Genomic DNA, 13954 nt, shown 5'->3' with positions numbered 1-13954 from the left:
AGGGGAAGGCTTTCTAATGAAAATTCCTCCTAAACTGATTATCTCGGGATGAATAGGAGTGATACAAATAAATGAGACATGATGTATTCCTGGAAGTCAAAATTTTAATGTGAGGGCTCAGTGGCCACCAACAATATAATGAATGGAAAGAATAGGGAGGAATTTTATTTAAAGGAATCATAATGCTCAACTCCCAATACAGCCTTTATATGCTATGCTCAGCACTTACTGGGTCATAGTGGTAGGCTCAAGATACATGAGTAAATGAGACTGGAAGTCAGCACAAGAGGACTTCCATATTGTTTTAGTTTGTGTTCACTTGCTGTGATAAATCTAACCTAAAGCAACTTGTGGAAGTATGAATTTATTTAATCATGCACTCTACACTGCCTATACTTAAGGAGAACTAAGTAGGAACTCAGAGCAGAAACCTAGAGAGAGAACCAAAAGCAGATCGTGGGAGAAGATTGCTCACTGCCTTGCTTGCAGAATCATAACAGCTGTATTTATTGAATAATTCAAGCCCACATGCCTAGTGGTGATGCTGCCTATATTTAATTAGGTCTTCTACATCAAATAGCAATCAAGAAAATGCTCCCATAGATATCCCCACAGGTCAATCTAATGTAAACAATTCTTCAGTTCTCCTTCCCAAGTGTGACTACTTGACAACCAATATTAACCTAAGTGCCAAATTTTTAAGTTGTACTTGACACTGAAAGTACACATAGAACTATTGGTAATAATGAATCATAAAACATCCTATGAAAGTTTTAATTCCAGAAAGACTCTCTTAGTACTTAGCATAGAGAACATCTTTAGACAATGAGTCTGCAGGGAAAATATTCTGGTCATAAGAATATAAGACTTAAGCTGTAGTGGAAAAGAGAATTATTGTGAAGAAGATTCAGAAAAGGGTGTTTGTGTGATATGGAGTTAAGAAGTTGTGTAGGTTCTGACCTAATTGGACACTCTGTGATGTAGTGGGACTATAAGAGAAAACGAGATGATGAGAATAGGATATTACTCTGGTATACAAATTCTCAGTACTTCCTACATTTCTTCTTCCCACAACTATAGGGCACCATCTAAAGATTCTTACAATCAACTTCACCATATCCAACCTTCCATATGTATCAAATATGAGCAATGGCTCAGCCATGTTTAACTCAACACAGAGTGTCGTGCAGTACTTGGTAAGAAACTTATCCTAGGAGCCTAGGGGATATAAATCTCATCTGAATCCTTTATTCAACACCTGTTTTCCTTTCCCTCCTCCTTACTTCTCCATAGCTTGGTCACTTTTTCCAGAATGGCTCCTTCAATTCAAGTTGCAGACTGGATTCCCTTAGGTGAGTTCGTTTTCTGTTCATTTGATAGGAATTACCATTGATTGTGGTTACTATTTTCCTTCCTTCATCTCCATTCTAGTTCTGATCTACACTATGACTTTTCTAAATTCTCCTTTCTTTCTAGGTCAAGGAAGAATGGAACAGCCACTGGTGTGAATGTCATCTGCATCTACCACCATGACCCTGAAAATCCTGAGATGGACATCCAAGAGCTGTACTTAGAGATTTACAATCTAACTCATGGAATCACCCAGCTGGGCAGCTACTCACTGGACAATGGTAGTCTATATATCAATGGTGAGTGTGCTCTGTGGTTTTTTATAGGATATCCTCAGGCAATCTTTATATTCATATACTTTCTTCTACATGAAAATCTCACTGAGCTTCAGATGAGATAGGACAAATGTCCTCTTTATGCCTGATCACTTAACATTCAGTTATTCTCAATACATGGAGTCCGAAAATTTTGTCTGAACTATGTCAAATACAAAGAAATTCTTGTATGATCATAGGTGAAAATATTTAATACAAAGAAAAGCTTGTATGATCAAGAATGAAAATAAATGTTTGATTCCATGTCTTATGTGCCATACATCTTATGAAAGCCTCATGTTAGGAATAACGATGTTCCCTATTGTGTTTATGACCTTCCTAACCATAGATATTTTTAGTAGATTTACAGTACCTGAATTAAAACAAGCCCCAAAACATTCTGAAATCAGTTGGTTATCCATAATAGTCATGTCATAACTGCGCTAGCAAGCACATCTTAAATGGCCACTTGTATTGTATTGTGTATTACAATACACAAGGTCCAATATTAATTGCTGTTACAATATTTTTCCTTTCTTATTGGTTATTTAAGTTACTTACATTTCAAGTGTTATCCCCTTTCCTGGGTTCCCCTTCAACTTCCCTGCCGCCTCCCCCTGCTTCTATGAGGGTGCTCCCCCTGCTACCTACCCACTCCTGCCTCACCACCCTAGCATTCCCCTACACTGGGGCATCAAGCCTTCACAGGACCAAGGGCCTCCCCTCCTATTGATGCCAGATAAGGCCATCCTCTGCTACATATGCAGCTGGAGCCATGGGTCCCTCCATGTATATTCTTTGGTTGGTGGTTTTGTCCCTGGGAGCTCTGGGGTATCTGGTTTGTTGATATTGTTCTTCCTGTGAGGTTGCAAACTGCTTCAGCTCCTTCAGTCCTTCCCCTAACTTCTTCATTGGGGTCCCTGCACTCAATCCACAAGCATCCACATCTGTATTGCTCAGGATCTGGCAGAGCCTCTCAGGAGACAATTATATCAGGTTCCTATCAGTAAGCACTTTTTGGTATCAGCAATAAAACCAATGTCTGGGTTTGGTGGCTGCATATATGATGGATCCCCAGGTGGAGTAGTCTGAGGATTTCCTTCAGTCTCTGCTCTACTCTTTGTCCTTGTAATTCCTTTAGACAGGAGTAATTCAGGGTTTAAATTTTGGAGATGGGTGTGTGGCCCCATCTCTCTACTGGGGGCTATGCCTAAGCTCTGGATATGATCTCTACAGGTTCTCTTTCCCCGTTGTTGGGTATTTCAGCTAATGTCATCCCTGATGGGTCATGGGAGACTCTTGCTTTCCTGGCACCTGGGACTTTCTGTTGGTTACCCCCCCCAGTTGCCCACCCTCCATTGCTACATACCTCTATTCAATTTCCTGACCCTATGTAATTAATTAGGTTTTTTTCTCTCCCAAGAGCCTGCATATGACCTTCACCAGTCTTCCGGTTTAATATTAAATTTCTCTATCTTATAATCCAAATTGTTTGGTTTCTTATCTTTTTCTCTATTACCATCATTTTAACAATAAGAAGTAAAGACAGGCAAAGGTGAATTTCCAACAAGTTTATTTCTAATCAGAGTTTTGATGATTTGAGTTTTCATTCAGTCACTATATTTTCGAAATCACAAAATAAATGTAGGTATTATCCTTCCCAAATGGAAATGGAATAACCACATGCAGAAAGTACTCAGTAAATATCAATTAAATGAGTAGATAGAAGGAGAGTAGAATGAAAGATGACAGGGTATATAAAATGGAGAGTGAGGCATATCAATAGATCTTAGGAAAGCCTCTGTTAAGAAGGCACTTTAAAGGTGGTAAGAAAATGTTGGCTGGCTGAAATGGCAATAAATTCTTCTTCATGATGACATTTATGTCAGATCATAGAACAGTATTAGATGCTAAATAAGTATATGCAAAGACAAGCATACAAATTTGTTCCACACATACCAAGGCATGGTGTGGGGGACCATGTTGCTTCTTCCCATTATGAGTGTCGTTTTTGTTATAGGTTATAATGAACATGGTGTAGAAGAACTTTATACAGGTATGTATCAATTTGCGCTATCTAGGTGTTGGTACATACAGGTCTCTTCATTTCTAAAAGAAACTTTCCTAAGTACAAGCCAGTCTCTTGAGTGGACAAAGGACTAGTGGAAGAAAATTCACTGTCCTTGGCCTCTTCTTGGAATTTCAGCACAAGTGCTAGATTTCTGATTTTTCTTCACTCCTCTTGATTGAAGAAAAATGTTTTACAAGCTTTGTCTATAGAATTATGGGGCTGAGTTCAGATAAAATCTGTAGTTTATGTCTTCTTATACAAATAATTGTCTCCTAGTAGGAGCTTCATTATCAAGTTCAAAATCCTGATGGCTACTTAAGCGGTTTGGTAAAAATTTTACATTCTCTTTTTCAGTAGTCCATTTTTCTATCTTTCTAGCTATTTTTTTTACTATTATTCTTTATTCATTCATCCTCAGATACTATATTTCCATCAAGCTATCCATCCATCCATAGATCTACTTGTGTATCCTCCCATCCATTTCCTTGTTCATTTTCATGTATTACCTTCATTCCTTTTGTTTTTTCCTTCAAATATTTATTGTTTAATCCATTTTACCTCCTGTATCATCTACCAATATTTCTATCTATTTGACTACTTATCCTTCTTTAATTAATTCTTTGCTTTCTAGTAATACATGGACATACCCACCTAACCAACCAGCCAGCTAAAAAAAAAAAAATAACCACCCATCAATACTGTCAATACACTGTCAATTTTTCCATCCATCTACAAATCTGTCTTCTTCTGTCTGTATGCCTACTTGGAATTATTCCTTTCTGTCTTTTCTTCTCCTGGATATCTGTTCACCCATCAATCCATTAACCTATCCTCTTATCCATTCATCTATGCACTCATAAACCCGTGTGTTTAACCATTTCCCTATAAATCTGTCAGTTTATCTATCCATCTATGTCCAGTTATGTTCTTGGTAGTTGTGCCCTTCAACCTTCCTTGTTCTCTATATCTATCTGTCCATCCATCTATCCATCCATTCATCTATCCATATATCCACCCACAGCCATCCTCCTTTCATCCATCATACACACACACACATACACACACACACACACACATACACACATACACATGTCCATCTATCATTATGTTCATATATTTACCTATTCTTCCTTAGTTCTTTTTTTTTTTTAAGATTTATTTTATTAATATATGTAAGTACACTGTAGCTGTCTTCAGACACTCCAGAAGAGGGTGCCAGATCTCGTTACGGATGGTTGTGAGCCACCATGTGGTTGCTGGGATTTGAACTCTGGACCTCTGGAAGAGCAGTCGGGTGCTCTTACCCACTGAGCCATCTCACCAGCCCTTTCCTTAGTTCTTATCTCCCTTCCATCACTCTTTATTTTTATTCTTGAATTTGTTTTGATTATCAATTTGTCTTTCATCTTTCTACTCATTCATTTATCTCTTCTACATTTTTCACTTCCCATTCATCTAGCCCATTTTCTTATCCTCTCCTGCTATTGATTGTCACTATCTTGAAAGAATTTTATTCAAATACTTGTTCCCCCTTAGTTCAGGCAATCACTCTTTCCTTCATTCTTATGTATGATCCACCTGAAAATGGTTTTTATGGTTAGAGGACTGAAGGAAGGTTCCCCAAATATGTGAAGTCTCTATCCATCTTGATGATAATGTTTCCTCAGCTCCAGAGTCATCTAGCACCATTGTGCCTTCTTCATCAACATTTGTGAAAGGAGAACCCACTGTGGGTATGTTGAAGCTCTTTTTGATATCTTAGATACGATTTTCATTCCATATCTTCACTACCTAACTTCCACATGACAGCTAAAACTAGGATGTAAATATCCTAGGGTCAAGTCCATTATAATAATAAAAATAAGTCTAGCAATTAATTCAGATGATGCCCTCCATGCAAGCACCAGACTCTGAGTTAACAGTTACAGTATGATGAGGATGAATTTTAGTGGGAGAAGAGTCATATAGCATAATATGAAGAAGGAATGACTTTTTGGAGAAAGCTTCACCTGAACCAAGTCTCTCAAGGTGGGTAGGTGTGACTCAGATAAATAAGTCATAGAGTATTTTCTAGGAGTACTGTATCAGTGAGGGTTCAATGAACCACACTGACAAACTGTGTTGATAGAATCAAGAAATTGAAGCAAGAAAGCTGAGTTCCCAGTATAGATTCTGTATGTCTCATTCAGTATACACAGGCACATGCTAGTAGTTGTGGAATGGATAAATAACTAATGATAAAAGGTCACTAGAAAACAGATTAAAAGGGGGATTGAATGCCAAACAAGAAGATTCATCTAGGGACTAGGGAGATTGCTCAGTGGTTAAAGTGCTTCCCACACTAACATCACAACATAGTAGCCTATCTGTAATCCCAGCATTTGGAAAGACAAGAAAGAGGGCTCTTGTCAAAGCTGACAAGCTAGTCTTGTCAATAGTGTAAAGTCTAGTTTCAGTAAGAAATATGTAAAGTTGAGAGAAAACAAGGAAGACATTTAGTGTCATATAGATATGTATGTGTAAAACAAAACTACAGTAAGATAAACTTGAATTTGATATTACAAGTTCAAAAGAGTCATGAGTAATCCTAGAGTTCATGTAGTTTTGGTAAGATTTCTATTTTATAAAGATTTTTCTACTGGTATGCATAGATAACATTCTTTAGACAAAACATCCAATAAGTATCTTAGGATGTTAGCAAGGAAAAGAGAGGATAATTCCTAAATGTGATGATGAAGCAGAGAGAATACATGTGAAGAAGATTCAGAAAAGATCCTTGGTGTGACATGGAGATGACAAGCTGTTCAGGTTCTTTCTTGGATGGGAACATTGTAAGTGGTCATGCAGTGTGAAAGAAGATGACTTGATGACTGTTAAGAGTTCAAAATAATCCCAGGTAAACTACAACTGTGGTTCCCTTCCTGTAGCTATGGGGAATTTGAAGACTTTCACACTCAATTTCACCATCTCCAACCTCCCATACTCAACAGACATGAGTAGTGGCTCAGCCATGTTCAATTCCACTGAAAGGATCCTGCAGCACCTGGTAAGATGCTCATATTGACAACACTAAGTTTGATAAGACCTTATCCCTTTTCCACCACCTCTTTCCTTCCTTTTTCCAGATTAGACCCTTGGTCCAGAATGAATCCCTTTATTCAAATTGCAGATTGGCTTCCCTCAGGTAATTTGACTTTTTGTCTGTTTTTTAGGAATGGTCATCCCTTATTGTGATTCTCTTGGTTGGTCCTCCTTCTCTGGACATTATATGTGTTACGATCTCTCTATAATATCTATATATCCCTTTCTCTTCAGGCCTAAAAAGAATGGAACAGCCACTGGGGTGAATGCTATTTGTTCCTATCACCAAAACCCTGACCATCCTGAGCTTGACACTCAGGAGCTGTATACAAAGTTGACCCAGCTGACCCAAGGAGTCACCCAGCTGGGAAGCTACATGTTGGACCAGAATAGTATCTATGTCAATGGTTAGTGCGGTCTGCAGTTTGCTGTGGAGTGTTTTCAAGCATGCTTTAATTTTCTTCTACACCTGCCCAAGTTACTGGTGATGTCTGTCTAATCTTAGTATATCCAGGTTTTTGGTATTTCTTCAAATAATTGAAAGGCACATGCAAATAATTAAGTAGCAATTAGATGGCAGGAGTTTTAATTCCAAAGCCAAGTAAAATATTCAGACCAGATAAACTGCAAGAAAGCAGTAAGCTGAAGTTAGATTTGACATTGTCTCAAGGCTCCTTTCTGCAGGACCTTGAGGAAGATGAATTGTTTGTTAGGGGTAGGTTGCAGCTGCCTTCCTGTTTTGACTGTTATGTATGTCATATAAACCTTTGCTCACTGTGACTGTACTTTTGAATGACAAATTTTATTTCAATCATGTTCATGTACATTCATGTATAGGCATAAGGTGGTAAACAGAACATTTTCCCTAAAAGTACATGCATACATCTAAAAATAGTTTGGGTTGAATTGGTATATGTTTGCCCACAAATGGTAATTAACAGGCAGTGGCTAGTATACTAGTAAGAAATTGTGATGGTGGAGTCTGGAAACTTGACATAGGTCGGGTCCCTGGTTGCTAAACTATTCTCACAATACCAATACCTCTCCTCCCTATCTTCTAGGTTACACTCACCAGACTGCAGAAACTACATCTAGTGGTGAGTGACCCCTTACCAAACCTCCCTTTACTACCATTTGGGGGGGGGGGGGGGACAACAGTTTCTGCCCATATCTCCAACCATTCAGAAGGGAAGGAGCTAGAAACATAAACTGGGGTATCACTGCAGTAAAACAAGCTGTGAATCAAATCTACTTTATTGGAGGGAATCAGCAAATCATCAATAAATGCCAATTATGTAGCTAAAGATTATTTTATGCACTTTTAGTCCTTAATATTTGGAAAGATGAGACAGAAAGATTATTTAAACCAACTGGTTTGAGGTCATCTTGAGAAACAGGAAGATGAGATATTACAATATGTTGTTTCTGTGGGTGGGTACAAAGTAAGTCTATAATTCAAAGTCTATAATTAAGAATGCAGGCATCTACCTTAAGAACTAAGAAAACCATCATCAAAAGTGGCTGATTGTCCTGAACCTGTATTACAATGAATATTTCATGACCTTATTCTAATACTTTATCTCTATAAAACACAGTTAGCCTGTATATTGGTTGTAAAATAATGGCCTCTTTTATAGACAAAGAGCCACCATCAATAATTATTAGTTTTTCTGAACCTGCATTTGCAAAGAATATTTCATGAACTTACTATAAATCCTTCTCTCTATAGAATGAAGTTAGCTCATATGTTGGTTGTAGAATAATACTCCTCTGTAAGCTGTCACAAGGAAGGCAAATAAATATCAAGAAATTTATTGACAAAATTAATATCAATTTTTGAACTTTTTTGTATTTTCTTTTATTCCCTTTGATTTTTTTATTGCATTATGATGAGAAAAGATACAGAGTTTCAATTTATCTGAATTTGTTAACATTTAAAAACATATTTTAAGTAAATAGACTTACATCACATTCTTCTTTCCCTTTTGTACCCCAACTCCTCCTAGAGAGCACCCCCTCACTTCAAAACCTGCAATACATCTCATTTCTTATCATATTCTTTAAAATTTATAAAATATTGTAACAATAAAAATGAGTATTAAAAAAGTTGTTTGATATAAAACAACAATCAATTGAACAGTCTTATGTAGATATTTGTCTACAGCAATACTGAAAATATATACTTTTTCTCAATATAAATTTTAAATAACTCCAAATATATTAACTATATGATAATTTTAAAATAATATAGTACTATTAGATTTTTAATGGACATAAATAGATAAAGTCTTTTGTTTGTTTGTTTGTTTTGTTTTTAGTAGAGCTTAAAATCTTGGCTTACTGTGATACAAACACAAAATAAGAACAGTTTTTGTTTTGGAGGTTGGAATTCATTGTAATAAGGCTGTACTTGAATGTCCCTCACATCACCACAGGATTTTACCTCCACAGTAGATAAGCTAAGAGTTGACAGTTCTGCTGCACCAAGGAATGAATTGTAGGTGCCATTTTTGGATACAGATTTCCTGCTATGGTCAAAGCTATTTGATGACTTAAGTGATTGTCATCATTCTCAGCCCACAGGGAACAGAATACATTCATTTAAGAAATGGTGTGTGTAGTAAGATGTTCTCTCCATGAATTCATTCATCCACTGTTTCAATGAACTATGGTACTGCTTGGAGGGTGGCACAGATGTTAGGTGAGGGTAAGATTCTGGTTCATTGGCTGTGATTATTTTGAGAAGCATTCATCACAGAATAAGAGTAACTTATAAAGTCCTCTTCTTTAAATTTGGTACAATAATTATAAATACCACGCAAAGCCTTCAGTCTCACTCTTTGTTCTCTTAAAAGCCACCACACAAAATAATTGTCTACATTTCTTTTAGCTGTATAAATAATTTTGAAATACGTAAGCTGTTCTGAAAGCCATAGTATAGTGTAAAAATATCAAATAAACAATCCTACTAATAGAGAGGCTGAGATAGGAGAAGCACGATTTCACCATTATGTGTCACACAGCAAGACCCTGTCATGTACAAACAAGCAGAAAGTATATATGGATTGTACAACACTGGATCTATTTCTCCCATTACCAAATTAGAGAGGCCACATGATGACAGCTGACAAATTTCTAATTCCTCATATTTTTGAACTTCAATCACTTAGGATATGTTGATAATATTAATTCATATTAAGAGATAGATATTAAGGAAAAGTGACTGTTACTTCCTATTAATTTTCTTGTTAGAGTTGGAATTATGTTTGTGTGGGTTTGTTGATAGATTACTTTCTTGCTTCTTCTTGGGTGTAGTTTTACTCCTTGTGTTTGTGTTTTCCATCTATTATCCTTTGTAGGGTTGTATTTGTTGAAAGATATTGTATAAATTTGGTTTTGTCATTGAATATCTTGTTTTATCCGTCTATGGGGATTCAGAGTTTTGCTGGGTATAGTAGCCTGGGCTGGCATTTGTGTTTTCTTAGGGTCTGTATGACATCTGCCCAGGATCTTCTGGCTTTTAGAGTCTCTGTTGAGAACTTTGGTATAATTCTGATAGGTCTACCTTTATAAGTTACTTGACCTTTTTCCCTTACTGCTGTTAATATTCTTTCTTTGTTTGGTGCATTTGGTGTTTTGATTATTATGTGATGAGAGGAATTTCTTTTCTGGTCCTGTCTATTTGGAGTTCTGTAGGCTTCTTGTATGTTCATGGGCATCACTTTCTTTAGGTTAGGGAGGTTTTCTTCTATAATTTTGTTGAAGATATTTACTGGCTCTTTAAGTTGGGAATCTTCACTCTCTTCTATACCTATTATTCTTAGGATTGTTCTTCTCATTGAGTCCTGGATTTCCTGGATGTTTGTTTTGAGGAGTTTTTTGGTTTTTGCATTTGTCTTTGACTGTTATATTAATGTTTTCTATGGTATATTCTGCACCTAAGACTTTCTCTTCTATCTCTTGTATTCTGTTGGTGATGCTTGCATCTATGATGCCTGATCTCTTCCCTAGATTTTCTCACTCCAGGGTTGTCTCCCTTTGTGATTTCTTTATTGATTCTATTTCCATTTTTAGATCCTGGATGGTTTTGTTCATTTCCTTTGCCTGTTTGATTGTGTTTTCCTGTAACTCTTTAAGGGATTTTGGTGTTTCCTCTTTAAGGGCTTCTAGCTGTTTACCTGTGTTCCCCTGTGTTTTTTAAAGGGCATTATTTATGTCCTTCTTAATGTCCTCTATTATCATCTTGAGAAGTGATTTTAGATCTGAATCTTACTTTTCTGGTGTGTTGGGGTATCTAAGAGTTGCTACAGTGGGAGAATTAGGTTCTGATGATGCCAAGTAACCTTGGTTTCTGTTGCTTATGTTCTTATGCTTACCTCCCTTTATCTGGTTATCTCTAGTGCTACTTTCCCTGGCTATATCTGACTGGAGCCTATTTTTCCTGTGATCCTGGTTGTGTAAGAACTCCTCCAAGTCAAGCTGTCTCTGTGATCCAGTGATTCTAGGATCCTGTGATCCTGAAATCCTGGGTGTGTCCAAGCTCCTGGGAGTCAAGCTGCCATTGGGACCTTGATATCCTGGTGTGACCAAGCTCCTGGGATCCTGGGATTCTGTGCATGTTAGAGTGCCTGGTAGTGGAGCTACCTCGGGGTGTTGTGGGGCTGGCTTCAGAGTTTGAACCCAAGGTCTGCTCAGGGTACTGGCCCAGACAGACTGGAAGGAGCCTGTGCCACTAGTCTGGTGGAGTTCGTGTGTTCATGGGTTCCTCTGGTTCCAGTTATTCCCGGTTTTGGAGATAGATGTTGTGTCCTCCTAATATCATCAATTTTAAAGTTCATTATTTCCTTGCTTTTTACCCTCTGCCTTGTTGAGATTTAAAGGAAAAATAACACTATATGCATTAAAATAATCTCAGTGATTATTTGGTATATGCATAGTTTGTGAAATGACTTATCATAATCAAGTTAGCACACACAGCCCTGCAAGTAGTAACTAAAAGAGATAGACAGAGACAGAAATGACAAGGAAAACACTTAAAATACCCTCTCAGAACTGAACCCAGTGATTAATACTTATACTCCCAGTACTCAGGAGCCTGGTTCATGGAGATTGTCATTAGTACAAGACCAGCTTGGGCTATATAATATGCTCTAGGCTAACCTAGAAGACAGAGTGAAATTTTGTCTCAATAAAACCAAACCAAGCATCCTCTATCTAAAAGCTTAAGCATATAGTGATAAGAAAGAGAAAAGAGATTCTTCACAATAATCTTCAGAACTTTACCTTATAACAAAACTTTTGTATATTTAATGTTTTAATAAATATGATTTTAAGTGACCCATGGAAACAAAATATGTTGTTAGCATGTTCTAGGGAGATCATGTTTCGATTCATTTTTTTGTATTGGGCAATGTTTAAATGACATTAAATATATCCAGCTCCCTGTTTACCATTTTTAGCATAAAAATAAAAATCCTTTAAAATTCTTTCCCTTTTCTAAAGTTTACAGTTCAATGTCATTATCTAAATTCACCATCAGTGTAGCAATGCCAGAGTTTCTTTTGTGCCCACATAGCTGAAACTGAAGACTAGTATCAATCTTTCTCTAGCCTCTGCCCTTGTGCAAGCCTCTAGTCATCTATTTTCCCCATCCTCTTCCCTTACCCAAGCCTCTAGTCATCCCCTGTCTCCATCCTCTTCCTTTGCCCAAGCCTCTAGTCATCCCATATATTTCCAACTTCTATTAAATCACATCTAGTCTGCAACTGTTTGTGAGAAGTGTCCTTAAGTTCCCACAAATGAGAAATCATTTTCTTTCTGTGGTATTATCTATCCATCAATTGATGGACACTTTAATTGAGAAACCATGCCTTTTGATCATCAGTTCCCATCTCTCTCTCTCTCTCTCTCTCTCTCTCTCTCTCTCTCTCTCTCTCTCTCTCACACACACACACACAGAGAGAGAGAGAGAGAGAGAGAGAGAGAGAGAGAGAGAGAGAGAGAGAGAGAGAGAGGAGAGATTCATTGTCTTTGATTTTTTTCTAATCAGAATTGCTTTGGAAATTGTATGTAATAATTTTGTAAAATAATTACTCCACTTATAAATGAGATCATATGGTAATTTCACATGATATAATAGCCTTCAATCTGATTCATGATAAACTTTAATTCAAGATTCAAGGTCTATCATACATTCTTTTGGGGGAAAGGATCATTGACTCTTCCATATGGAGTTCCTTTTTGTTAATAGGTCTCACTTGAGCAGCAGTGTATTGTAGGCACTTAGAGGAATGGTGAGACAAGAAAAAGATTCCTCAAAGAGAATCTGATATGGTAGAAATGTACTTAGTACTCTGACAAGACATTGAACAAGATAGGTGTGTATACTTTCATTAAGATCAACTATGTTGGGTTCCTGAAGCATAAATGGGAGTTTTCTGGGCAAAGAAGGCAGAAGCACATTCCACAAAATAAATCCTGGGTAAACAAAAAGAGAAATTTATGAGTAATATGAACCTTTGTAAAAGTCCATTTCCCCCTACTTTTGAGTAATGTTGCATTTGTGAGCTCTCTCTATTCTTAGCATGCATGCCTACTTTAGGTTTATTCTCATAGCATGTAGAGGTTTTCAATGCAACTCCAGTCCTGTACAAAGAAATAAGGGTCTTTTCTTCCTTTGATACTGTAGGCTATGTGCCACTGAATATAACCATACAGGGCAAGTACCAGCTAAACTTCTGCATCATCAACTGGAACCTTAACAACACAGACCCAACATCTTCAGAATATATCACCCTAGAGAGGGACATCGAAGACAAGGTGAAATCACTTTCTAATCTCCCATCCCTCCCTTCCCTGAGGACCCCTATCATTACTTCATCTGACTTATAACTACCAAGTAATCATTTTAACTTTTTTACTTTGCTGATGTGTTCCCACTTCTCCAGTGTTTTCAAAGGTGCAGTTTAGGTGTGTGGTCTGTTTCAGGCACACAAACTGAGGGTCATAGAGAAGCACCAGGAAGGCTGCCGAGATGGCTCAGAGAGTAAAATACTTGTTAGGAAAATCTAATGTCCAGGGTTTGATCCCTAGAACACATCTAATGGTGAAAGGAAAGAAGTCCATAAAGTTGAACTCT

The 13954-nt window shown here is 37.2% G+C and overlaps 1 protein-coding gene across 1 annotated transcript in view; it reads left to right on the top strand.

The window, feature by feature from the left end:
* Muc16 (mucin 16, cell surface associated) overlaps positions 1-13954 on the top strand; it is a 193892-nt gene that overhangs the window by 167005 nt on the left and 12933 nt on the right. The window contains exons 72-81 of the mRNA XM_085844433.1: positions 1081-1196; positions 1294-1352; positions 1477-1649; positions 3685-3720; positions 5403-5468; positions 6663-6781; positions 6861-6919; positions 7051-7223; positions 7878-7913; positions 13505-13635. Coding sequence (XP_085700559.1) covers positions 1081-1196; positions 1294-1352; positions 1477-1649; positions 3685-3720; positions 5403-5468; positions 6663-6781; positions 6861-6919; positions 7051-7223; positions 7878-7913; positions 13505-13635 — 968 coding nt within the window. The remainder of the gene's footprint in view (positions 1-1080; positions 1197-1293; positions 1353-1476; positions 1650-3684; positions 3721-5402; positions 5469-6662; positions 6782-6860; positions 6920-7050; positions 7224-7877; positions 7914-13504; positions 13636-13954) is intronic.

This window comes from Mus caroli, unplaced genomic scaffold (genome assembly GCF_978045245.1).
Source record: "Mus caroli unplaced genomic scaffold, Mus_caroli_1 scaffold_11, whole genome shotgun sequence".
NCBI lineage: Eukaryota > Metazoa > Chordata > Mammalia > Rodentia > Muridae > Mus > Mus caroli.
This window is presented reverse-complemented; position numbering and strand designations above follow the sequence as displayed.